At 32.8% G+C, this 25132-nt stretch overlaps 1 protein-coding gene across 6 annotated transcripts in view; it reads left to right on the top strand.

Moving 5' to 3' along the window:
• GALNT13 (polypeptide N-acetylgalactosaminyltransferase 13) overlaps positions 1–25132 on the top strand; it is a 462057-nt gene that overhangs the window by 404321 nt on the left and 32604 nt on the right. For all 6 annotated transcript variants that reach the window (XM_074336508.2, XM_074336503.2, XM_074336499.2 and 3 more), the window contains exons 10-11: positions 4980–5119; positions 14262–14360. In XM_074336508.2, coding sequence (XP_074192609.1) covers positions 4980–5119; positions 14262–14360 — 239 coding nt within the window. The remainder of the gene's footprint in view (positions 1–4979; positions 5120–14261; positions 14361–25132) is intronic.

Genomic DNA, 25132 nt, shown 5'->3' on the forward strand with positions numbered 1-25132 from the left:
GAATGTGCAGTTTTTATTTTACTCAGTTTTTTCCATATGTTTTCCTTTTAATTAGTTATGACAGTATAAAACATTTAAAAATATTTTGTTAACATTTTCCATATTTGGACATAACATTCCTTATTCAGACATAATTGTTTCAATATATGAATTCTATTTTGTCAATAAGATATACCATTGCATAAGCATTCCCTATTGAAGGAAAATCATTTTCCCTTTTCTTTAAACTATGCTGCAATATATGTTCTTATATATAAAATTCTAAGCTTTAGCCTATAATCTGGCTATCCTGTCATCAGGTACCTTGATTATAAGGGAACCAGAACCATTAGGTTTATTGAGCATCTACTAGGGAAGAATTTAATGGAGATCATTATGATTTTCAATATATTAACTATTTCAAATTTTAAAACATAAATGCCCTATATATCTAAATTTAATATTACCATAAAATAGATTTTTAAATGATGAATAAAGGACAGGTTATTTAATAAATTATAACAACCTATAAGTGTTATCATTTACCTATTAATCAAAACTGCAAACCTGTAGTTAATTAAAATACTCTTTTTTCCTAATTCATTATGCACCTTCATTTCATTGTCAAGGCCTTTCCAGGTTTGTGCAGATCCCATTGAAAGCTTTACCTTAAAAACTTGCAATTCTTATAAGTTGCCTTTGAAAATAGTATGTAATAGTGCATTGGGATTTCTTCTATTGCAACCTTCTTTCCTTACCCTAGTCTATTTCACCTTTTAATGTGTTGCTGTCTATTTATGTTTCACCTTTTAATGTGTTGCTGTTTATTTATGTCTTCCCCCACTGAAACTCCACAGAGGAAGATACTTTTGTTTTGTTCACTGATGTGTCCCACGTGCCTCGAGAACTTGCCGTATATGTAGTTTGAATACAAAGAATACGTGACTGTTGACTTATTTTTTATTTGGCCTCCGCTCTATAATTGTCTTTTTTTTTCTTCTCTTTCTCTTTCTTTCCATATGTTTATTTATCTTACTCCTGCATTTGCATCATTGTCATAGGAATTCTCTATATGGTAGCCCCAGAAAAGTTCCAGGTTTAAAGCATCTTTATAGCTAGCAATTTCAGAGGAAATAGAGCTTCAAATTCAATGAGCAAATTCTCAGTATACTTTGATTAGGCTGGCTGGTGCACATGCCCACTCCTGACCCCATTTACAACCGGTTGTGTATAAGGTTGAGAAATGGAATGTTTTGATTGTCTTGGGTGTTACTCAGAGTCTGGCCTAAGCAACAGCAGCATCCCCTGGGAGCTCGTTAGATATGCAGACTCTCAGGCCTCGCTCCAAACCAACCAAATCAGAATCTACATTTTAACAAGATTCCCTGGTGACATGCTTTCAGTCTGTGCCCCATTTGGAGCTGGAAATGTGGGTAGAGGAATAGGGTCACCAAACTGTACAAACTGAAAGTGGGGGGGAGGGATTGTTGCCCCCAAAAAACTTCAATGCTCTTACCAGAGGCAGAATGGATATTGGGCATGCAAAAACAACAGACATCCATTCCAACATGCAATATGTATTCAGCAATTATTATATACAAGGCACTGCACTATGCCCTTTTCAGACAGTATTTAGTATTCACAGCATCTCATAAGATATTATCAGATAGGATACCTAAGGCTTCAAGAGATTAAATAATTTATCTGAAGTTTTTGGTGGGAGGCAATGAGCAGATTAATCTATAATATAATATCAGGTAGTAATGAGTGCTCTGAAGAACAATTAAGCAGGACAGAGGAAGAGAGCCTGCCTCAGGATGATGTATTGGAGGGATCAATTTAGATAAGAAGGTCAGGGTGAACCTAAGGAAGTGAAGTTTGAGCAAAGACTTGTACAAAGTGAAGGACAGCTCATTTTAGGATAATACCATTCCAGACAGGAACAAAGATGAGTACAAAGCCATGAATTGGGATTGGCTTTGGCATGTTAGAAGAAAAGCAAAGGAAAAAAAAAAAATAACAACAACAAAAAAAGCCTGTGTGACTACGATAAAGTGAATATAGCTGACTAATTCAGAGAGATAGTCAAGAGTCAGTTCATGAAGGATCTTAAGCAATGGTTAGGATGTTGTCAGTTATTCCTGGCACCATGGAAAATCATTAGAAGCTTTGGAGCAGGGGAGTGACATGATTTTATTTATATTTAAAATGTATTGTCTAGGGAGCAGGCAATAGTGAATAAGGGATAGAAGGAGCAATGTAAGATGTCAGAGGGACTAGTTAGGAAGCTGTTGCAATGTTAGTCTAGGCAAGAGATGAGAGAGGGTGGGACTAGGATGGTAGAGGGGTTGGTGGAGGGGCAGGGGGGTATATTATGAATGAAGAGCCAACAGAATTTGCTAGTATATTGAATATATGTATGTGAGATAAAGAGAATTATTCCTATGGTTTTGCCCTGAGCAAATGGGTAGATATGTGTGCTAGTTACTGAAATGGAGAACGTTGGAGATGGAACAAGAGGGAAAATCAAGAGGATTATTTCAGATGTGTCAAATTTGAGATGCCTCTTAGAGACCACAGTAAAACTGTTGGATAAACAATTATATAAATTAGAGGAGCTTGGAGATAAGGTTTGCAAAACATGGAAGATTCTATTTTAAGCCATGGATCTAAATAATCTAATTCAGGCTCTTCTTCACAGTCACTCACTGACAAGGCCAACAAAGACCTCACCATTTGATAGCTGTGCCCACTGGGGTCCAAGACCTCACTCCCTGTACTGAAGGAAAAGAAAGCTGGATGGTGTCAGACCTGCTCTTCTATATTTAAGACCAGAACTGACAGATGTCCCTTTCCCCCATGGTTCAGTCACTAGGACCAGACAGATGTTCCTGCATCCGTGCAGGGACCTGCGAAATGGAGGTTATATGGGCCGTCTGGTGAGCACTACTATCTCTTAACACAATATTTCACTTCTAAGTAGGAAAATATAGACAAGAGGGGAAAATCCATCCTTCCCAAAATATTAAGATAAGCTCAAGATATTTTTTTATGCAGTTCTAAAGATAATTTAAAGTAATTTTCTAGGACTAGGACAAAACCCAAGTGCCAGCGTTAAAGCCAAGCGGTAGCTTCAGGTGGAAGAGTAAGAAGGATTTAGCTTTCCATTACAATTTCTATCATTCTCCACTTGCTACCCTTTGCCAAATATGATGCGGGCAAAGTTACCATTTTCTCTTATCTAATGTAAAATAATATACAAATGAAATTTCAAACTGCCTTCCAATCAGAAAACTGCTCATAAAATGCCCCTAGGAAAAAAAATTTGCAGCCCAGTCTGTTAAATCTTAACATGATAAAAAAGAGATGAATGATATATAAAAAATGACCTCAATTAAATCACCTACCTCAAAAATGAAACCAGAACAGGAAAACTGACTGTTGAACTAAGTCCTCTAAAGCTACAGTACCTTTTTTTCCTGGACCCAATGGCATCTCTTTATAAGATTTTAAAGACTATCGATTAGATGATTTCTGTTGTCATAGCACTTAACACAAAGAGACATTCTTTTAGTGATCTATTTTGTAAATTTTTTCAAGACTTTTCTTTTGAAGGCTGAACTTCAGAAGTTCTGGATAAAATTATTTTGAAAGCAAATATTATATATCTGTTTAAAATGCCCTTAGATCTTTTTGTTTTCTCTTCAAACATCAGCTAGAAATATCGATATTTTCTTAGAAGGAAACGTTTTGGCCAGGTAAGCATCATCAGAATGCTTTCTAACAATGCTAAAACATTTAATTTTGTAAAACAAAGATTCTGAAGAAAGAGTGGAGGGAAGGTGGGACTAGCAGGTGATGAGTTTCAAGAGTGTCATTGCCTTTGAATATAGTGACCCAAATAATGGCACTAGTTGCAGGCATTTAGGCTGTCTGAATAATTGCTTCTTATTTTACAGAATGATTGATGGGCAATTGATGCTTGGTTGGGATAGAATATACTGAATACTGGGTGATTTTTTTCTGCACCAAAATCTAGTTGCTTAGTGGTCTTTAAGAAACGTGTTAAACAGAGACCTTTTCAAAACAATATGAGAAAGAATTACAGTCTTATCAAAGTTAGTCATTCAGTCAAATGTCAATTTTAATATTGATAATAATGAACAAATCATATCACCATATATTTCATATAAAAATTAGTGGCATAATTGTTTTTTCATATCAACTGGAAAGCATTCTCTAATGATCTTCAATGAAAATAATTATTTTAATTTCATATATTCTGTTATTATATGAAGTAAAGCTAAGTAATTTTTAATATACACCTGCAAGTATATTCTATTATTTTATGTTCATTTCTTTATGCTTATTTACTAATTTAGCCAAGGATTTCAGGTGGCTTATATTAAATCATAAAATAAAACAGGAAAAAATCAATCAAGAAAAAATCAGGTCTATGGTAAGTCTAGGTAGAATAAAAGTTGAAGAAGGAGAAGGGAAAGTTAGAACATGTAAGTGCTGTATGTACATTGTGAGGATCATATTTATAGAGTAAATTTCTCATGAAATCTGCAGGTGGTAAGTAAATGACACTGTAGGGAAACTATGAGCATTAAGAAAAATGTTGGCGCTATTGAAATTTTTATTAAAGAGAAACGACAACATTGTCACACAGCTCAGATAAGCTTTGATTATGAGATGCTAAATTAATACCAATTTATACTTAGCTGATTAATTATTCAGTCTAAGAAGTACAAGTACTTGATGATAAATATTTGCATTTGAAAAGTCATATTCCATGGAAAAACTTTTTTATATCTATTTAATGTACTAATTGGATGTTAGCAAGAAAATCAGTGTAGTAGCAACTGCTTATACAATTGAATTTGATGGATTTATAATTATAGAGAAAAAAACCTGATAGCAAATTAAACAGAGTGAAACAGTACTAAAACAGAAATAGCACAAACTGATTTATGTGTTTCTCTGAAAAATTTCAGGTGTTGTCAAAGTGGATTATGGAGATGTGTCAGTCAGAAAAACACTAAGAGAAAATCTGAAGTGTAAGCCCTTTTCTTGGTACCTTGAAAACATCTATCCGGACTCCCAGATCCCAAGACGTTATTACTCACTTGGTGAGGTATGAATTATTTATTTTGGTTAAGTTATAAATATATTTTGCAAATGGAGCAATTTCTAAGGAGCTCAGTATTATTTTATGTTATGAATAAAATGCTTCAAGGTTATTTAAGTAGATCTACTTTAATGACTTCTCATATATTACAAGGACCATAAAGATCTTTATCATTGGGATTTGTAAAAGTAAGTAGATAGTTTAAGACTGAATAAATAGTGTTTTCTTGTTTCTTTACCAATAGCTCTGAAACTTTTGGTCCTATGGACCTTTCAATGTGAACCCCAAAGAGCTTTTGTTTATGTGGGGTAAAACTATTAATATTTACTATATTGAAACTAAAACTGAGAACCTTAAAACCTATTTATTAATTCACTAAAATTAAACAATAATTCATTACATGTTAACATAATTAAGATTTTTGACAAATATTTTCCAAAGAAAAATAACATGGTAAGAAAATTAGCATCATTTATAGTTTTGTACATTGCATCAATTGCCTATTAGAAGATAGCTGGATTCTTAATCTCTGTTTCGGTATTCAATCTACTGTGATGCCACACACCATGTAGTCTCTGGAAGACTCTTTGTATATTCATGAGAAGTGAGGGTGAAATCTGCAGGTCATATCTTAGTGTTATTATTAAAATCGTATTGACTTTGTGGACCCACTGAGAACCATTCTTTTCAAAAATACCGGGGGTGCCAAAAAAAATGTATGCATTTTAAGAGATGTTATCTATGTATTACTTTTTGAAGTTGGATTGAATTACGGTAGTAATGTGTAGTATGATGTTCACTCAGAAGATGGTGTTACTTAAATGAATGCTAGCATCATTCACTGTATTACAATTTTAGTACAGTTATTTCCTTTCTTAAAATGTGTATACTTTTTTTGGCATCCTCTGTATATATTATCTTCAGAAATATACAGTTGGCTTCATCACAATTATACAAACATATATTCATCATACATATTCAGTTGCTCAAATAAGAATTATTCTTTTATGATTGTATGCTCCTTATTGGTAATTTCCACCTTAATTTGGATTAGGTGTGGGAATCAAAATTAATTTAATATCAGTTGTAATTAAAGCAGTTCAACAGCAATGATATAATGCATTTTGAAAATAAATATTAATTTTATCCTTTAATTGAAGTTGTTGCTTTTGTACATCATAATAGTAGGGTATCTAAAAATTTATGAAGTTTGAGCTAATACTTTTTGGTTTGTGTGCCAAAAAAATCTGTAACTTTATCCACTTTATAAGTTTAATCCATAAACAGATGTGCTTATGATTAACTAGAAAATAATTAAAGAAAATAGAATTCAAGCTGAATGGAGGCCTAGCTAAGTTGTTCTGAAAGGCTGTTTTTCTGTGCTATATCCATGCCCTATTTGTCAAATCTCCACTTCCTCATTAGCCATGTAAATATCACTCTACAGAATCTCTCAGTGTACATATATTTAACCTTAATAGGAATAGTGTAGTGCACATTTTTGTGTGTAATAACACTGAATGTGCCACTTTGTGGGTGTGACTTTAGTCATGTACTTGTCCTGTGCTTCAGGGTTTTATTTATTTATTTTGTTTTATGGTGGGAGTTGGAGGCTTGTTGTCATTGCTTTCAAATACATAATATACCGTGTTAGCAGCAATGTCGTACGGATTTATGTTCACTACATAAAACGTATGAGAGTGGTTTTTAAATTTCAACACTGTTTGCATGCTAGTTATTATAATCTAGTTCTAGTGAAGATCCCCAATAAAATATCTAACATTCTCATTTCTTTACTGAAAAGTTTGTTTGAACAATTGTGAACCTGACTATACCCTTAGAAAAGGGAGCTTTTATTCTTGGAGTATTTCTCACACTGTAGTCAATAGACCCAGCTGATGAGTAAACATTTGATTACTTTTTCTAAAAGGAGACATGACCAGGGCCTATAATGAGACATATATGAGTAAACAGGACATTTTTGGAAATTCTCTGGGGCCACCCAGGTGACTCCTGAGAAAGACTTAGAGTTCTGAAACAGAATAGAGATGTTTACTTCCGTGCTAAAAATCCAATTTTATGCTTTTCTGCACTACCTCAAGGAAACTTAATTAATTGACTTTCTGAAAAATGAAAAATAGAGTATAATGTGTGCAAATTTATTTGTACAACCTACTGACTTTGAATTAGCTATCTTCTATGATGGATCAGGTGGCCGTATTTCAATTTATAAAAATAGTTGGAAAAGGTTTGAAAGAGAAAGGTTGTACCTTTTTGGGTTTATGAAACATCCAGAAAAGGCAGTATATTGTATTGAATAAAATCCCAGGCCTTGGAGTTAAGCAGAGGAGGGTTTGAATCCTGTCCTCACAGTTTACAACTTGAGTGGCACTGGAGTAGTATCCTTTCTGGTACCAGCAGGAAGATAATCACACAGGGTTGTAGAGATGATTGAAGATACAGAGTATCTATCACCATGCCTAGCAAAAAGTAGTAGCAGCACCAGTATGGTTATTGTCATTATAACTACCATTTATTGACTTCTTATTATGTCAAGCATTATTCTAGATGTTTTATAACAATTATACAATTTTAAAATCACAACTCCATGACTTTGGGGTTTTTTATACCCCATTTAATATGGAAAATGAGATATAGAAAGTTGATATGATTGACCTATGGGTCATAGAGCTAGCTACTTATTGAAGTAAGGATGCAAGCACATGGATTGAGTCTGACACCAAAGCTCACTTTTTATTACAACTAGAAGGAGAAAATAGATTATATTATGATATTTTATTCATTCAAAATGCTTTTATTAAATAGGAGCTTCAGCTAGAACCTGTGACTTATGCTAAGGATGCAAAGTCAAATAAGGAAACACCTTTATTCTTAAGCTGTTCTACTGAAAAGGTGGGTTGGGGGGATGGAAAGAGAGAATCAATAAATTCAGTATAAATAAAAGATACACTACGTGAAGTATATAAGCATGCTGTTTCAAAAACCCAACACATTCAAAAATCTATGAGATATATTAAGTTTTTAACGTCTGGGATATTAATGTACTTTAGTTTTCTGCTTTAAAACCAGATTCAAAGAGAAATAATCCAGCAACTGTTTCCATGGAAACAAAAGGACAAATTCACCAAGCACTACTTCCCAATTAATATTGCATAGTCATGTATACATAATTTAAGGTTGACAAGTTGATAATGAGTTTGGGATGAACTCTTAATGGGCAATAGTCATTTACTTAAAGCTTTTTCTTTCTTACTGCTTGTCATTAACCATATAGAAAAGAAAGGAAAAGCTAATTTGCCTTATATGTGGAGGTACTATATATCAAAAAGTTGGTGTCCGAGCTACTTATCAAGACAGCAAAATTATTTATTTGTTGTGTATTCATATGTACTCCTCACTTAATTTCAAATGAAATTGTTAAGATTTAACAATTTACAATTTCCTTAAGTTTCAGTGTTTTTCAAAGTCTATATAATATTGCAATGCATTGGTGAATATAAAAATTTCTCTGTCAAATTTTATTTTTAATTTTCCTAGTGGTACTGGAAGATAGAGGCAAATATGATATTTGGTTTCTCTTTATCATATATTGTCACCAAAATAATCATCAGTAGAGTTATTGATGTCAGGTCGTTGTATCTTAATTTCTTATGCTTTCATTTTACTCAGATAATTGAAATATTACTTTACCCAGCCCATGAATTTCATTCAGTTTCCAATGGGAAGTTAAAAGCTGTGCAATTGCTTTGAAATAAAACCTTTAAGTAGCTTAATGAAGCATGTGCCTTTTAGACTCAGTAAGCAGATCTTAATGGAATAAGGGAGTCAAGCTCTTTGCAGCATTAAATTCTCTCTTAACTAGCTCGCCTTTTAGCTTACATAGATTTAGTATAGCAGGTTCTGATGTTGTAATATAAAGGCTAATTCAAGTTTAAGATTGAAATGGCATTTTAAAGCAATAACCCCTCACTCTAAATTTTGGCCTATGACAGTCCAGCATTTTTTTGGGGGGAAAAAAAGAAATGTTTTCTCAGCTATATAGAACAAAGGTATATCAGAGAGCAAGAAAAGGGAAAAGAGGATTTCTGGAGCCAATTGACTTACCTCTTGAGGCTTAAAATTTGCAGTGGCATATTGCGATGAAGATGTTTAGATATCAGTCTATGTACTTTGTAGTAACTACTTAACCTCAACACTGTTTTCCTCTGTATCCTTTAACTATAAGAAATAGTATTACAGCATATTGGTACTATATCCTTAAAGATTGTTAAAGAGCAAGTTCAAATGATTAAAAATAGACATCTATGAAGCTGCTAGGCTGCAGGGATTAAGGGGATAATCAGATACTACCAAATGCAGAGGCTAAAACACTTAGAGTTTTACCCTCACTGTTGATAATCAGGAGATCGATCTATTTATAGAGTCACAGTCTTCTTGATTCTTTAATAAGATTTCAGTAGGAAAACATCATTTTAGATGGCTCAGACAAATGGGGACATTCCCTCTACCTGTGATTATATTTCTAAAAGTCTTTGGTACCCAGTAGCTAATTTTGATGCCAGGATAACTGAATATGCATATGTACAGACAGAATATGTTACTTTTTATCAGATGTTAACCTTAAAGAATGTTGGGCTGGTTGACTAACCTGTTAACAAAATGAGAGTGAGTTTATTACCTGAAAAATATGTTTACTTCATATTTCTAATAATTAGGCTAGAACTAATTCTAATATTATTACTCAAATATGTATTGGCACAAACATCTGCCACAAATGATATGCAAGTTAGGCATATACTGAATTCTCTCAGGATTGTTGTTTGTTTCTACTATACACCAAAATAATTGAAATTGTTTAATTTTCTGTGTCCTTTCCTTTTTTGTGTGTGGAATGGAGTTAAGATATCACATATTTAGAATATTTAATCTCATAGTCATAATCAGGGCATTCTAAACCAAACTCATCTTGGATATGTTAAGTATATAGATTTTGTACTCATCCCTCTGATTTTTCACAATTTGGTAAAGATAAAATATACTTAAATGCATATTCAGTATGGTAATTATAATATGGAAACATTAACATTTAACTCTGGAATTTACTGTGAATGTTCTTTACGAAGTTAAGAGAAATCAAATGAGGTTGACATATGTAAAAATAATGATAAAAAGTAATATAATGTGCAACTGAAGGATAAGCAAGTGTCATAATTAAAGCAAAAAAGCAAAAAAGAAACGCTATTTTAAATTTAGACTCATATTTAGAATGGATTTTTACATATTGCGTAGTTTTCAAATGTAAAGGTTTGTGTGGTGAGAGTGTATGCCTCTTTTTAGAATTGGAGTTCCATTGTTGCTTGCTACAATCCAGCAGAGGGAGCAAAAGCTAATGAACGAACTATTTAAGTGGTAAGAATATTACTAAAGATGCTGCTGTTGTGTAGAAATATTTATAAAAAGGCTTGCTGATTTCAAACATCAAAACACACGTTGGAAAATGCTCTCAAGTTTATGTTATTAAAATTTGCTTTCAAGCAATAAAATATTATGTGTGAACAAATAAATATCAAAGAAGACAATTAAAACTATGTTGGCTGTACACCATATATTCAAAGCTATACCATAACATAAAGAATGAGTTCAATGAATATTGCAGATCTCAGAACTACCAGTGTGCTATACTTATGTTGATACAAGTCATAAAACAGACTCTGTAAGGAATTTCTAATGGATAAAGTTCCTCAGTAGTTGGTTGCCTAGGTTATTCTTAATAGCATGATCAAGCGATTGGTATTATCAAATAATACGGCACCAATAACAAGATCAGGGTCTTTTCTAAAATTTCACTCCTTTGCTTCAACAAGATTCTTTGGGAGTATATATTTGACTGAGGTCCTAGGTATTTTTAGAAAGGTTCTGATATGAAAATCATACAAGATAATCCTAAATGTGATCATTTTTTTCATCTCAAAAGATGAGATGCATAGTTTCAACTTTCATGTATGCCACACTATCTTGTAATTTGCATTACGATTTGCTTGTTGAGCATTGTCAGTACACACTAGTGGCCATTTTTATATTTTGAAGAATGAGTAGCAGATTCCCATCATATTGAGCTCACTGATTTGAGAACAACCTAATATATACCAGTGTGATATATATTAACCTGCCTTCTAGGTGTACATGGGCTTTTTTTTTTAAATTTGGTAACATAGGACTAGTGACATAAACCTTTCAGATATAAGTATAATTCAAGGAAATGTTCCTTAAAATAGAATTGAAACAAGTTAAAAAGGAACACTACATACCTGGAAGAGTGATCCAGAATGCACAATATTAAGATGTACTGTGGTAAATGTATTAGACTTTAAAGAAAAGAAAAAAAAAATCAGTTTGACATTCAGGCAAAGAGACATTTCTAAGAATAAGGGAAAGAAAACCAGATTATCATCAGACTTTTCAAAAGCAGCTATTTATGTGGACAGTTAATAGAATAACCTTTTAAAAGTACTTGAAAAAACATTTTGTGAGCCAAGGATTTGAGGTCTACCAAATTGATTTTCAAATATAAAGGCCACAGATATATTTCAACAACATATACAGAACCTCAGAATATTGTTACCAGTAAATGGAAGCAATGTTTACCCATTTGCTCAGGCCAAAATCTTGGGATGATCCTTGATGTCTTTTTTTTTTTTTTTCCCTCGTAGCTCATATTTAATTCGATTGCAAGTCCTACTTCGTTCAAACTTTAAGAAACATGCCAAATCTGACCTGTCCACTTCCATTATTATCCTACTATTCCAAGTAACTATCATCTCTTGCTGTCATGACTGCAATAGTTCCCTTACTCGTTTCTCTACTTCCAATGCTGCTCCTGTCTAGTCTGTGCTCTACACAGCAGCCATAGAAAGCTGTTAATATGTCACCCTCATACTCAAAAACTTAGGATTCCTTATATTTTTAGTCTTGCATGCCTCTCCAATCTGTTCCCACTCGCTGTACCCTGGCCACATTGTTAGTCCCTTATTTCACTCAGTTTTCTCAGCTGCAGGGAGCATCCATTTGCTGTTCCCTCTGTCTAGAATGCTCTTCCAAAACTGAAATATGGCTGCTCTCTCATTTCAATAAGGTGCCTTTTCAAGTATTATTTCCTCAAAGGGGACTTTCTTGGACCCCTAACTAAAATAATATCCCCACCATCACTTTCTTACCTTTACTGTGCTTTATATTTCTTTATAGGACTTCTTGAGCTTCTGATATATTACAAATGCATTTGGGTATTGCACTCTTCCCTTCTAAAATGTAAGCTCCATGATGAAATTGACTATATTTATTTTATTCACTTCAGTGATATAAATATTCCTCTAAGTATTATAGTATTCCATTATTCTATACTTTTTTAGGATGATAAATAATAATAATGAAGAATTTTATTGTTTCTCAAGGAGCCTGCAATTTGTGAAAAGTTAACAAGAAAAGTCAGATGCAAGGGATTTAAAAATGATTCAACAATATATAGCAATGTATGTTATATATTGATCACACTCTGTGAAACATAGGCAGATCAATTTACTACATCATCTATCAATTGTTACTTCCCTTAGTCGTGTCCAGCTACAGGTCCTGAAAAATCTTTAGCCTCACTCCATTGGCTCAGTCTCCTTCAGTGCCTGAACCAAGTTAAATCAGGTTGAGAGGACATTTCAGCCCTAAACCCACCAGTACGGGACTTGGACACGATGTTGCTTCTTAAAGCTTATATTTTTTCCCTCTAATATTCATGGTGTGTTCTGTCTTTTCTAATGGGTTGCTGCTCAGATTCTTGATGAAAACATCTATAACCCTACTCTAAATCTCAACCCACTGGAACAGAGTTTAACCACTTTGCTCAACTCTTTCCAACTCTTACCAAGTGTGAATTTTAATCCCCACTGTTCTCAATTGCCAACTGGGGCATAATGCAAATCATACCATTTTTGCCAATTCCAGAAACTATTAATTGATATCAAGTAATAGTTGCCGGAATTTGGAAAAATGCACCTTCTCGTATAAACCTATTCCATCTTCTATAGAAGTTTTTAATCTTATTCATTTGCCAATATGAATAAACATGTATCTAATGCATAGATAACTAAGTAGGTATAACCAAGCAATGTATAAGTGAACAGTGAAAATATGTATATCCTTATCGGGGTCAGAGGTAAGAACTTTTCGGAAGCAAAGTGGGAAAGTATAGTAAATACATACTTGGTGTTAAGATTAAGGAAAATGATTGAAAACATTCCATGTACTAGAAAGTGTTTTCTTCTTTTTTGTTTTGCATTTGTTTATACATGATTTAGTAATTTCAGCGTTTTTAAACTCAATGCATAGGTTTCGTAATTACATTTGGCTCAAATACGTATTAGCTTTAGGTTAATTATGGGACTAATGCAGTGTTTGAGTGTAAACCAAAAATCTTATGTTTGCAGTTGGCAGTTTAATCTTGCTCCAAAGGAATTTTTAATGTGAAATCACCACTTACCATTGTAATAGGTTTTCTTAGGGTCAACTGCTTTCCATCAAATTTGACATTAGGAATGAAAAAAGATGCATGAATGTGTTTTAGTTACAGAAAGAAATGATGTAATTAATTTTTGTTAGTATACAAAATGGAGCATCTAGTAATGAAGAACTGTATAAAAACATAAATTTGAGAGTTTAGCCAATTTGTTTCTATTCCTTTGCATATGGTATTATAGGAAGTTCAAGAATGTATTGGTTATTTGAGTGGAATTTGGAAACTGTTCTCATTTTAAAAGGATTTTGGGAAGAATTCCTAATTTATAATATGTTGATGTTTCCTTCTTCTCTACTACTATGCTATAAACAAGGAGTGCCTCTTGATTAGATGCTAATAACAATGCCAGTGGTGTTCAAGTTTACTTCAATAGGAGTTTAGAAACTTACACAGATCTGAAAATATACATAGGAAAAAAAATATTATTTAAAGCAATGTGTTCTTCTTAGAGAAATTTCCTTACAAACATCTATCATTTTGTTATCAATATACAGTTTAATAATATCAGAAAGATTTTCTGGCTTATACCACCATCTGACTTATGTTTTTGTGTGTTTCCTTTAGATAAGAAATGTTGAAACCAATCAATGTTTAGACAACATGGGCCGCAAGGAAAATGAAAAAGTCGGTATATTCAACTGTCATGGTATGGGAGGAAATCAGGTAAACTCTCCTTTTTTTTTATCAGCTTCTTTGTTTTTATTCGGTGGGGAATGGATATTGTTGTTAAGACTATCAAGTTAGACTGTAGCTGACATGCCAATAACAATAAAGTCTTGGTTTAGGAAATTAATGGGAATTCAAATCAAGGACTAATTAGGCTATTTTATCATCCCCAGTTTCTTAAGAATGCACTACAGACTTTAACAAAAAGAGCAACATTTTCAATAAGCCTAGAGTTAATGAAGATAACCAAATACTTTAGACCCATCTCATTTTACCACGTATGAGCAAATGAGGACTACATTTTATTGTTATTAATTGAATAATATAAAATAATCCCTCAAGAACTACAGTGTTTTCCCAATGGTGATAATTCTAAATTCCTTTGTAAATGTTTGTGTGTATCATGTTTCCCCTGAGTTTCCGAGGTTCTGTAAAATCTCAAAAGGCATGGATAAGTACGTCTGTCACATTTTTGTTTTGGCTATCTGAAGATGTCCTTTGGACCAGGTAAAAAGTTGTATTCATACAAGATTGATAGCTGACTATAGACCTAGGAAAGCTGTTTTTTGCATGTGACAGTCCAATTATCAGAGACCTATCAGGCTGTGACAAGGTTTCGTGTACTCTCTGTAAGTATTAGAAACTGGCTGTTCAGGGTGGGCCATATGGAGTCTCCTTAGTTGTGAGTCTTCAGGTGGAACAACCCTGCTGCCATGGCCACTTTGAGAAGTAGAATTTGGAATTCATGGAGTTTATAACAAAGCAGAGCTTGAGTATTCTAATGTCTCTACATTATCAACTTAATAACAAGGTAGAAATTAAAACCAACATTTTTCCATCTATCTGATTACTTATTCACGTCTACAAATATATGTACAAGAATCTTTACTGGAGCCCTTTTTGTTAAAACACAAACAGTGGAAACAACTAAATAGTCATCAAGAAAGGATATTTAAATAAATCATGGAGTATCCATAATATAGAACACAACATAGCCACCCAACTAACTGAAAGAGTTCTATATGTATTGTCATCAAAAATTGAAAAGAGGGTAAAAAAATCCAGAGTACAGCTTACTTTGTATGATATCATTTATGAAAAATATGTCTGAACATTTTTCTTTGTGTAGTATCTATAATATCTTTATTTATATAAATGCTATGTAATCTAATATATATGTGTGTATATATATGTATATATATATATATATGTGTGTGCTATGTAATCTAATATATATATGTCTGTACATATGTATATGCGTGTATATATAGATACATATATATATAATGTAAATTACCTCTGGTGAGAAGACTGAGTTGGTATAGGAAATTTTATTTCTTACACCACATTTTTTGTATATATGCATTCACTTCATAATTAAACAGAAATAGAGAAAAATGGACTGTTACAATAAAAGAACATCATTTTATAGCATTGCTCTAACCTGATTAATTGGGTAACTTATGGTAAGTTACTTAATATTTTTGAGCTTTAACATTTTATTTGAAAAATGGATAAAATATTTTCCCCCAGTTTTTTTTTCTCTAAAGATCAGTAAACTTTGCAAAACAACTAACACTAGCCTGGCATACACTAGACCTTCAGTGCTCAGTCGTCTATGGCCATTAATTATTCTCTTTGTTCTGTGTGTTTTTTTTAAAGTTTATTGGGGTGACAATTGTTAGTAAAGTTACATAAATTTCAGGTGTACAATTCTGTAATACATTATCTATATATCACATTGTGTGTTCACCACCCAGAGTCAGTTCCCCTTCCATCACCATACATTTGACCTTGTTTACCCTCTTCCACAACCCTCCTCCCTCCTTACCCTCTGGTAACCACTAAACTATTGTCTATGTCTGTGCATTTTGTTTCTTCATTTGTTTGTCTTGTTCTTTTGTTGTTTTTCAGCTTTATATACCATATATCAGTGAAATCATATGGTTCTCAATTTTTTCTGTCTGACTTATTTTGCTTAGCATAATAATCTCAAGATCCACCCAGGTTGTCGCAAATGGTACCATTTCATGTTTTTTATGGCAAAATAGTATTCCATTGTGTACATATATCACAACTTCTTTATCCATTCATCTATTGAAGGACACTTTGGTTGTTTCCATGTCTTGGCCACTGTAAATAAAGCTGCAATGAACATTGGAGCACACATGTCTTTATGGATAAATGCTTTCAGGTTTTTGGGGTAGATACTCAAAGAGGGATTGCTGGGTCATATGGTAATTCTGTTCTTAATTTTTTTGAGGAAACTCCACACTGCCTTCCATAGCGGCTACACCAATTTGCATTCCCACCAACAGTGTATGAAGGTTCCATTTCTCCACAGCCTCTCCAACACTTGTTACTATTTGTCTTGATGATGATAGCCATTCTGACTGGGGTGAGGTGATATCTCATTGTGGTTTTTATTTGCATTTCTCTGATTATTAGTGATGTTGGGCATGTTTTCATATGTCTATTGGCCATTTGTATGTCCTCTTTGGAGAAATGTCTCTTCAGATCCTCTGCCCATTTTTTAATTGGATTGTTTGTTTTTTTGTTGTTGAGTTGTATGGGTTCCTTATATATTTTAGATGTTAGCTCCTTATCAAAGACATTGTTTGCAAAAATTTTCTCCCATTTGGTTGGTTGCCTCTTTATTTTGTTGACGGTTTCTTTTGCTGTGTAGAAGCTTTTAAGTTTGATATAGTCCCATTCATTTATTTTAGCCTTCACCTCCCTTGTCTTTGGAGTCAAATTGATAAAGTGCTCTTTGAACTCCAGGTCCATAAGTTTAGTACCTATGTTTTCTTCTATACATTTTATTGTTTCAGGTCTTATGTTTAGGTCTTTGATCCATTTTGAATTAATTTTGGTACATAGTGACAGATAGCAGTATAGTTTCATTCTCTCTCTTTATGTTCTTAATTACGTATTTCTCTATTTACATCTATAAGAAAATATGAATTGTTCATTTAGTGACTAATGCCAATGACAAGATAAATGCACAACACTTTCCGTGGTGTTGTTAAGCTTCCTAAAATGAACTCCCTCTCCTATTGTTTTAACAAATATACTGGGGGTGCCAAAAATGTATACACATTTTAAGAGGTGTTATCTATGCTCAAGCAGTAATTTGCTGTAATCAGAAGTGTCTGGATACTGATGGTGACCACTTTGAGCTCCTTTTGTAATTGCAGAAGTCAAAAGTGACTTGTATTCCTCTTTTGTTATTGTATATATTGAGTATTACAATTATTACAGTTTTTTTCCTTTCTTAAAATGTGTATATGGTTTTTTGCACCCTCTGTATATTATGAAAAAATTAACCCATTGCATAAAACCCTATTATGATTCATACTTTTGGTAGAACTCAGTATTTCTAGGATGATTAATATTAGGAACGTGTTTAAATTTTTACTTTATAAAAGAGCAGATTTTAGGATTTTATTCTCAGACCTACCTTCCCTGTGCTTAATTGATATTCTTTTATGTTACAATAGAAGCAGCATCTATTTTTATAGTTAATTTTGAATTCTTAAAAGTATCCTTAATCCATAAAAATACTAAAGTTTCTCTCTCCTGATTGTACACAAAAGTCATAACAAATGTTAATGTTGTATTTTAGTATTTCCACTCAGTTACATTTCTTAAAAACGGTGGTACTTTATGTTTGGTGACAATTATACCTTCATAATTTCTCCTTGCACAGTTTTGGTAGTTGCTTTTTATTGTAGTTGTGTTTGTTTGTTTGTTTTTTTCTTTCTTTCTTTCTTTGAAGTTCTGGAGATAATCAGGAAGAAACTTTTCAGCAGTTGTTGGAAATATTTTTCTTAGCATATTTTCCTTTCTTCTTCCCCTACAGCTGGTAGAGGGCTTGGAATATGGTGGGTATCTAATAAAAACTAGTCAAGTAAACAGATGAAAAAATGCATGGAAGCTTTTATAGCAGAAATACTGTAAAAAAAAAAAAAGATGACAAATAGAGAATTATTATTAAATCCAACACTTGATCATCTTGAGGTGCTCTTTTTAAAACCTTACTAATAAAACTCTTCTACCTCAAATAACAATGGCAAAATTAGACAGTTGATTTCCTACCTGTTCTAAAATGCTTTTTCACTAGCAAGTCACATCACGATAACCATTAAACATTTTCAAAAGAATTAAAATAAAAGGAATTTGACTAAAACTTGAACATATATTTTTAATAGTGAAAGAAATAGCTTACAATTCACTGGCACAATGTGTGTTACTATAAGTTTTACGATTATGTTCTCTATACTTCTAAAAAGATGACATAGATTTCTGGAAGCATTTGCATGCCCCTTACAATGCTAATGACTCATATTTATATCTTCATCCCAAACCTCTCGCCTGAGCTCGAGAATCAGCTTGCCAATTAATTATAGAGAATCTCTACGGGCATCTCAAATTCAACTGTTTCCAAGTGTACTCATGTTTATTATAGTGCCTCTTCCTAGTTTAGCTATTAGTCCTACTAAATTGGTAAAACCTTAAAAAGAACAATTTGTCACTATATATTAAAAGTCATACTGTTTCATAAGCTTTGATCTATAAAATTTACTTCTAGACATTCTTCCTAAAGAAGTGAATATGGATGCTCACCAAATTTTAGCTATAAGGGTATTGATGAATCTGGTCTATAACAGGTTCACACAATCATCCCTTTCACACAATCATCCAAAATTAAAACGCAACATAGACACTTCACTTTTGAAGTTTGATTGGTCACCAAATCCTGATATTTCTATGAAAACAATGTCCCTTGACTCCTACATTTCAGTCCTTTTTACAACTAGGATCCCTATCTTTGTCTTAGCCTATATCTTCTTTCAAAACACCTCATTATTTTCATACGTTGTGTGAAATTCCATTGATACATTTCACATATTAGAATTAAAATCTGATTAAAATCTCCAACAATTCTCCACTTCTTAAAGAACAAAGTCAAAATTTCTTGGTTATGAGATACAAAGCCCCTCATAATTTTATTCCCATCTGGTCTTCCTTGATTTTCTAATAATCCCTTCTACTCTAGAAATCTATCTGATAATTTTCCATTCCCTGCATACTCTGTGTGTTTTCGTACACCTACAGGTATTGCCCACATACTGCCCCACTCACAAACTTAAGACATACACACTGTATGATACCCAACCAAATTAGCTTCTTGCTTGCTGCCTATTGGCTACCAACTTCTTAACCTAAGCAGGACACAGTTTTAATGGATAAACTATAATTTATTTAATCAATCCCTTATTGTTTAACACACACTGTTATTTGTGAATTTTCATTGTTATAGACAAAATTATAGATCAAAGGTTATGCAACAGTATAAGGCTTTTAATGTAGTGACAAATTGTTCTTTTTAAGGTTTTACCAATTTAATAGGACTAATAGCTAAGTTAGGACAAGGCACTATGATAAACATTTAATATACGTTACCCCTTTTTATTCGCACATAGTGTTATTATTCTGATTTTACTTCTAAGTCTAATGGAAACACATAGAGGATAGTATTTTAAAATGATTAAGATGGTAAAGCCAGTTTGACCCTATGTCTGGCTGACTCTATGCCAAATTTATATTCACTGTACTTTTATTGGTTCCCAACCACAGTGCTCCAGGATTGTAATCACAGTGGCCAACCCTAACTGGGTATTTTATTTTATTTGTTTTCATCTGTGCCAATTTAGTATGGGAAAAACATTGTACCTCATTTTAAATCATATTTCTAACATTACTAGTGCACTTAAGCATTTTTAAAACTGGCATCAATACTTTGTGAATTTCCTAGTCATGTTTTTGCTTGTGTTTCATTGGGGGTTGAGGAGATTCTTTTTATCTTATCTACTTATAAAAATACTTTATTAAGTAGATTATTATCTTCTGTCATGTTGCAATATTTTTCTAACTTGCCATTTTATTTATAACATGTTTTCATATACAGACTTTAAAGTAGTTTTTATATTCTAATACCTGTTTGACTTTATTTTTTGTCTTTTTGATATAGAAGTACCATTCTTTTTAAATGAGATACTTTTAAATGACATTGACGTTATTTTAAAGGAGCAACTACCAAAATTGGCAAATAGTCTTATTGGGCACATATGATGTGAACTCATATATTGACACTAATTTTTAGTTAAAATTGATATAAAATATGTTTATACTTGGGTGCAAATTAAATTAGTATAATATTTATTAAGTAACCATTTCACTTTGATATCAAATATCAGTATACATTTTTTAAAAAGCCAGTCATCTTTCCCTTTGAATTGCAGTACATCTTTAAGGCAAAAGAGGGGAAAAGGCAGCTCCCATACGTATTGTACTCATTCCTTTGAAAAATAAAAAAATATAAAATGATGGAAAAATACTCACATTTTAGCAAATGCGTTTATAATGTTTCTCTGTCTCCATGGAGCCGCTCATTTGGAGAGAGCTAGAAAGCACATGGAAGCATTCCATGCAATTTATTGCAGTAAATGATTCAGATCCATTTTTCAAGGTAGCAAGCCTTTAGGGAAGCTTATGCTAACCATTTATTAAAACCCTGTTTTCTGCCAAGATAGAGAAGAGATCATTAGGTCTTATCTATATTTTCATACAGATGTCTCCTCTAAAACGTGATTATTTATACTTAAGAATAATCTGACCTCATGACACGTGTATTACAAATTTTTGAGAGTAAATAGATACTTGCTATAGACCCTCTTCTAGAGAAAGCTTAATTACTTTAGCAATGCATTCTAATGTACTCACAGATTGTAATGAATACATTCATTCAACACATATGTATTCATTTTAAAGTTTGCATTTTTATAAGTACTATAATTACTTAGAAACCATTTCTGCACGAATTTTGTCCCCTTTTAGTAGTTTGCATAATGGAATTAAAACTCACCAGGGATTTCACAAAGTAAATTTGCAAGTCAAAGGAAATGCCTTATGAGGAAAGAAGGAACATGTACCATTCATTAAATGTTTAAATGAGTTGGATACAGGCAAGCTAGAAGAGTTATTTTAACTTCTACGAAATAGGAATTATTCTAAGAGCCTTTCGATCTCATTTAAGTGTGACTGGGAGGCCTTCTCTGGTCTTTGATTGGCTCATGCTCCTATCAGGAAACTAGAATATACCGAAGATGGAATAGTAACTTGGCTCAATCATTTATCCAACAAAACCTGGTTATCCTAGCCATGCCAGATATTCTAGAAGATGTTAGTTAGTCTATGATGTTAACAGAAGAAAATATCCAAAGACGAACATTTCACATGGGCCCAGTTTTTCTGGGGATCAAGAGGTATCTGTTAATCCAGAAGTCCATCGATCCAAGAGTTAGTTTCCTTAAATCTCAGTAGGCCCTGCTATTATGGGATCAGTCCTGTGTCAACAAAGCCCTTGGGAGATGGGTACAGGTCCATGCTATTTAGTTTATTCTTGTTTCTTTACCTTTTATTTTCCTAGAAAAGCAATTTCTCAAATATACCTGTAAGAAAGCTCCAAAGTTATACCAGTTCCTGGGCTTCCATCCATTGTTTCAAACTGACTAATACACATCTATACTTGAATGAGCAAGTGTAGCCTCAGACTCATTGTATCCATAGTTATATCTTTCATCCAAAGCTTTTTTCCCCCTTCTAATCTCTTTATTCATCCATGTTTTACATTTCTCCCTTATCTTTCATTACTCCGTGCTTTCCCCAAACTAGACACTTTCTATGTGTGATTTTTATCTATTTCTTCTTTCCTTTCATAAAAAAAAAAAAAAAAAAAAAAAATTGACTTGCCCAGTCTGGGCTTTGATTGCCTCAATAGTTTGATTGCTATGATAATTTCCAATATAGTTTCCCCATAGCTGCTGCCTGCCCCCATCTTCACTTCACTCACATTCAACGATGAAGTGAGGACTCCTTCCAACACATCACTCCAACTGGAAAAACAAAAAAAAAGTATCTTAAGTTCCTGGTTTTTAGAAGATAAAATTAATACTCTTTACTAATCCAAGTTTTCCATAATCTGACCACTTGCTACCTTTGTAATTTTATCTCCTATTTATCACGTATACAAATGGTCAACTCCATCAACTCTATAGGGTATAGACTGAACAGGTATATTTAAAAATTGTTATTATGATTTTTTATCTTATCTTGCCTTTTCTTATATCCACCTGACATGACCTTTTTTAACTATGTAAATTCTAGTTTACATAGTCCATAATTCACATAGTTTACCTAGTTCCACTTTAAAACTCAATCTTCTTCATGTAGTATTGTATTTTTTCTGCTTTTCAATCTGTATTGATATTTCCTTCTTCTGAACTCTTTAATGCTTAAAAATTTTTCTCACTTGCTTTTACTTATATGCTATCTCTCAATATTTCTCTTACTCTTTAGCCCTCATCTTGTCATTCAGTGATGTATATTTATTCATAATAGCTTCAAAAATAAATTGTAAACTCTTCCTGAAAGCTATAATTTGTTATTTTCCTTTTTTAGCCCTACATTAATAAGTGTTTATTGTAAGAATGCATCAGTAAAAAAAAAAAAAAAAAAAAATCATGCAAAAACTTCAAAGTTATTCAAGAACCTGTTATAATAGAAATAGTTTCAACATTTTTAGGAAACCACATAAAGGAAAATCCTTCTGGAGCGTGAAATTGTTCCTATAGAAATGCCTAGTTTGGAGCTCCAGTAGGCTGAGAAATGAGCCCCAAAGACGTCCACATCCTAATCCCTGGAACCTGTGGATGTTACCTTATGTGGCAAAAAGTGACTGCAATGTTATTAAATTGGAATATCTTGAGATAGGGTAATTATCTTGGATTATCAGGTTGGCCTGAAATGTGACCACATGTATTTTTATAAGAGGGAAGCAGAAGATTTGACACGCAGAGAAGAAGAAAAGACAGTGTGACTATGGAAGCAGAGAGAGGAGTGATAGGGCTACAAATGCAGGCACTTGCCCTGACGCTGGAAGGGGCAGGAACAGGCTCTTCCCTAGAGTCTCCAGAGGGAATGCTGACCTGCTCGTACCTTGATTTATACCCAGTGAAACTGATTTTGGACTTATGGCCTCCAGAACTGTAAGACAATAAGTTTCGGTTGCTTTAAGCCACCAAATTTGTGGTAATTTGTTTCAGCAGCTGCAGGAAATTAGTATAGGAGCTCACAAAGAAACCTCCAGAAATAGTCTAGCTTAGTATTTATAAGAAATACACACCTTTGGAAAAGAGATCTAAAATACTCAACCTTCCTCAAAGTTGGAAACATATTTCATATTTCATCTTGCTACTTCAAGAAATGAAGTGGTAGCTTTAAAAATAAATGGTTTTAAATTACACTGTTTCTACAGAATATTTTAATTGTAGAAATTTGTTTTTAGAGATTCCATTTTGAGTTTTTATAATTGTAGTAAATAAAATTGTCAATGAGCTCTAAATCTTGTATTAACAAAAATTTTAAAATATAAAATAACTAAAAGTGAATTCTTAAAATATTCAATGGTAAGATAATGGCCTCTTCAATTGATAGTTAATAAATTGTACACAGGAGTTTTAAAAATCATTTTAAATTGTTTTTCCCCAAATTTTAATTCAAGAACTACACAATTGCAAATAGCATTTTCTTTGTTCAAGTAAATTACATTATTATTTACTTTGAAAGCCTATCAATTAAGCTTGGAGTTGATTAAAATTTGCAGAAACTTAAACTTATGATCCAATTCTGCCTAGTTTTGCCTGGGCAGTGTGTTTCCTGGCCTAGAAAGAAATGGCGAAAAGTTGTGTTGCAATGCTTTTCTTTCCCTGGTAGGGAGTTACTCAGAGATTGAGAGATTTTTTTTTTTTTTTTTTCTTAACAGTTCCTAAAAACTGAGCATTAATATTGGCTGTCTCTTAGATTTATCTTTTCTTCTAAGTGTTATACCGTCTAACTATGTATTTCTGCAAAATGATAGTTAACATCTATCACACACACACACACACACACACACACACATGTTAAAGTTATGGGCAAATTGTCAATGCAAGTCAACCTAGAAAGCACTTTTACTATTTTACTGCAAAGCATTTAAAATTAATTTGCTGAAATCCTACATTAATTTAAATAAGCCACAACTTTGGCTCTGAGCTTTGTAGATACAAATACAAAATTGGTTCTATGATTCATTGTGTCAATAACGTAAAAACAAACCACCTTCAAAAAAGGTTCAATTATTCCTGGTGTGGAGATCATAAAAATTTCTACTGTGATTCCTGACGAAGAAAGTAGTAAATGGAAAAAGGGGCTATGGGAGCAACATGAAGGGACACCAGACTTAGAGGGGACAACAGTCTCTAAAAAGACAACTTGGGAGGAAATAATGATGTTATCAAACATGTCAGTGCACACAGTAGGACAAAAACATATATTCTGTTGATTAATCAATTATTTATAGTGTATCATCATATCAGTCCATGATCTAAAGATCTTAAAATTAAAGGTCAATAAGGCTTAAATTTTAAAATACTTTAATCTCTTTGGGAAAATTCACATAAATTTGTATTCATTTTATTAATGGGATTAATATTTTTAAAAACATTGCTTAAAAAGTAAAATATCACATAAAGCAGAAAATTGAATACCGCCCTAGTTTAATAAAACCCCAACACACACACACAGACACACACACACACACACACACACACACCTCTTATCTCACACCACCAATAGAACTTTCCTTACTGAGAAGAGTAGCCTGTTTA

The sequence above is a fragment of the Rhinolophus sinicus genome, chromosome 17 (genome assembly GCF_057876585.1).
Source record: "Rhinolophus sinicus isolate RSI-liver-muscle chromosome 17, RSI-T2T, whole genome shotgun sequence".
Taxonomy (NCBI): domain Eukaryota; kingdom Metazoa; phylum Chordata; class Mammalia; order Chiroptera; family Rhinolophidae; genus Rhinolophus; species Rhinolophus sinicus.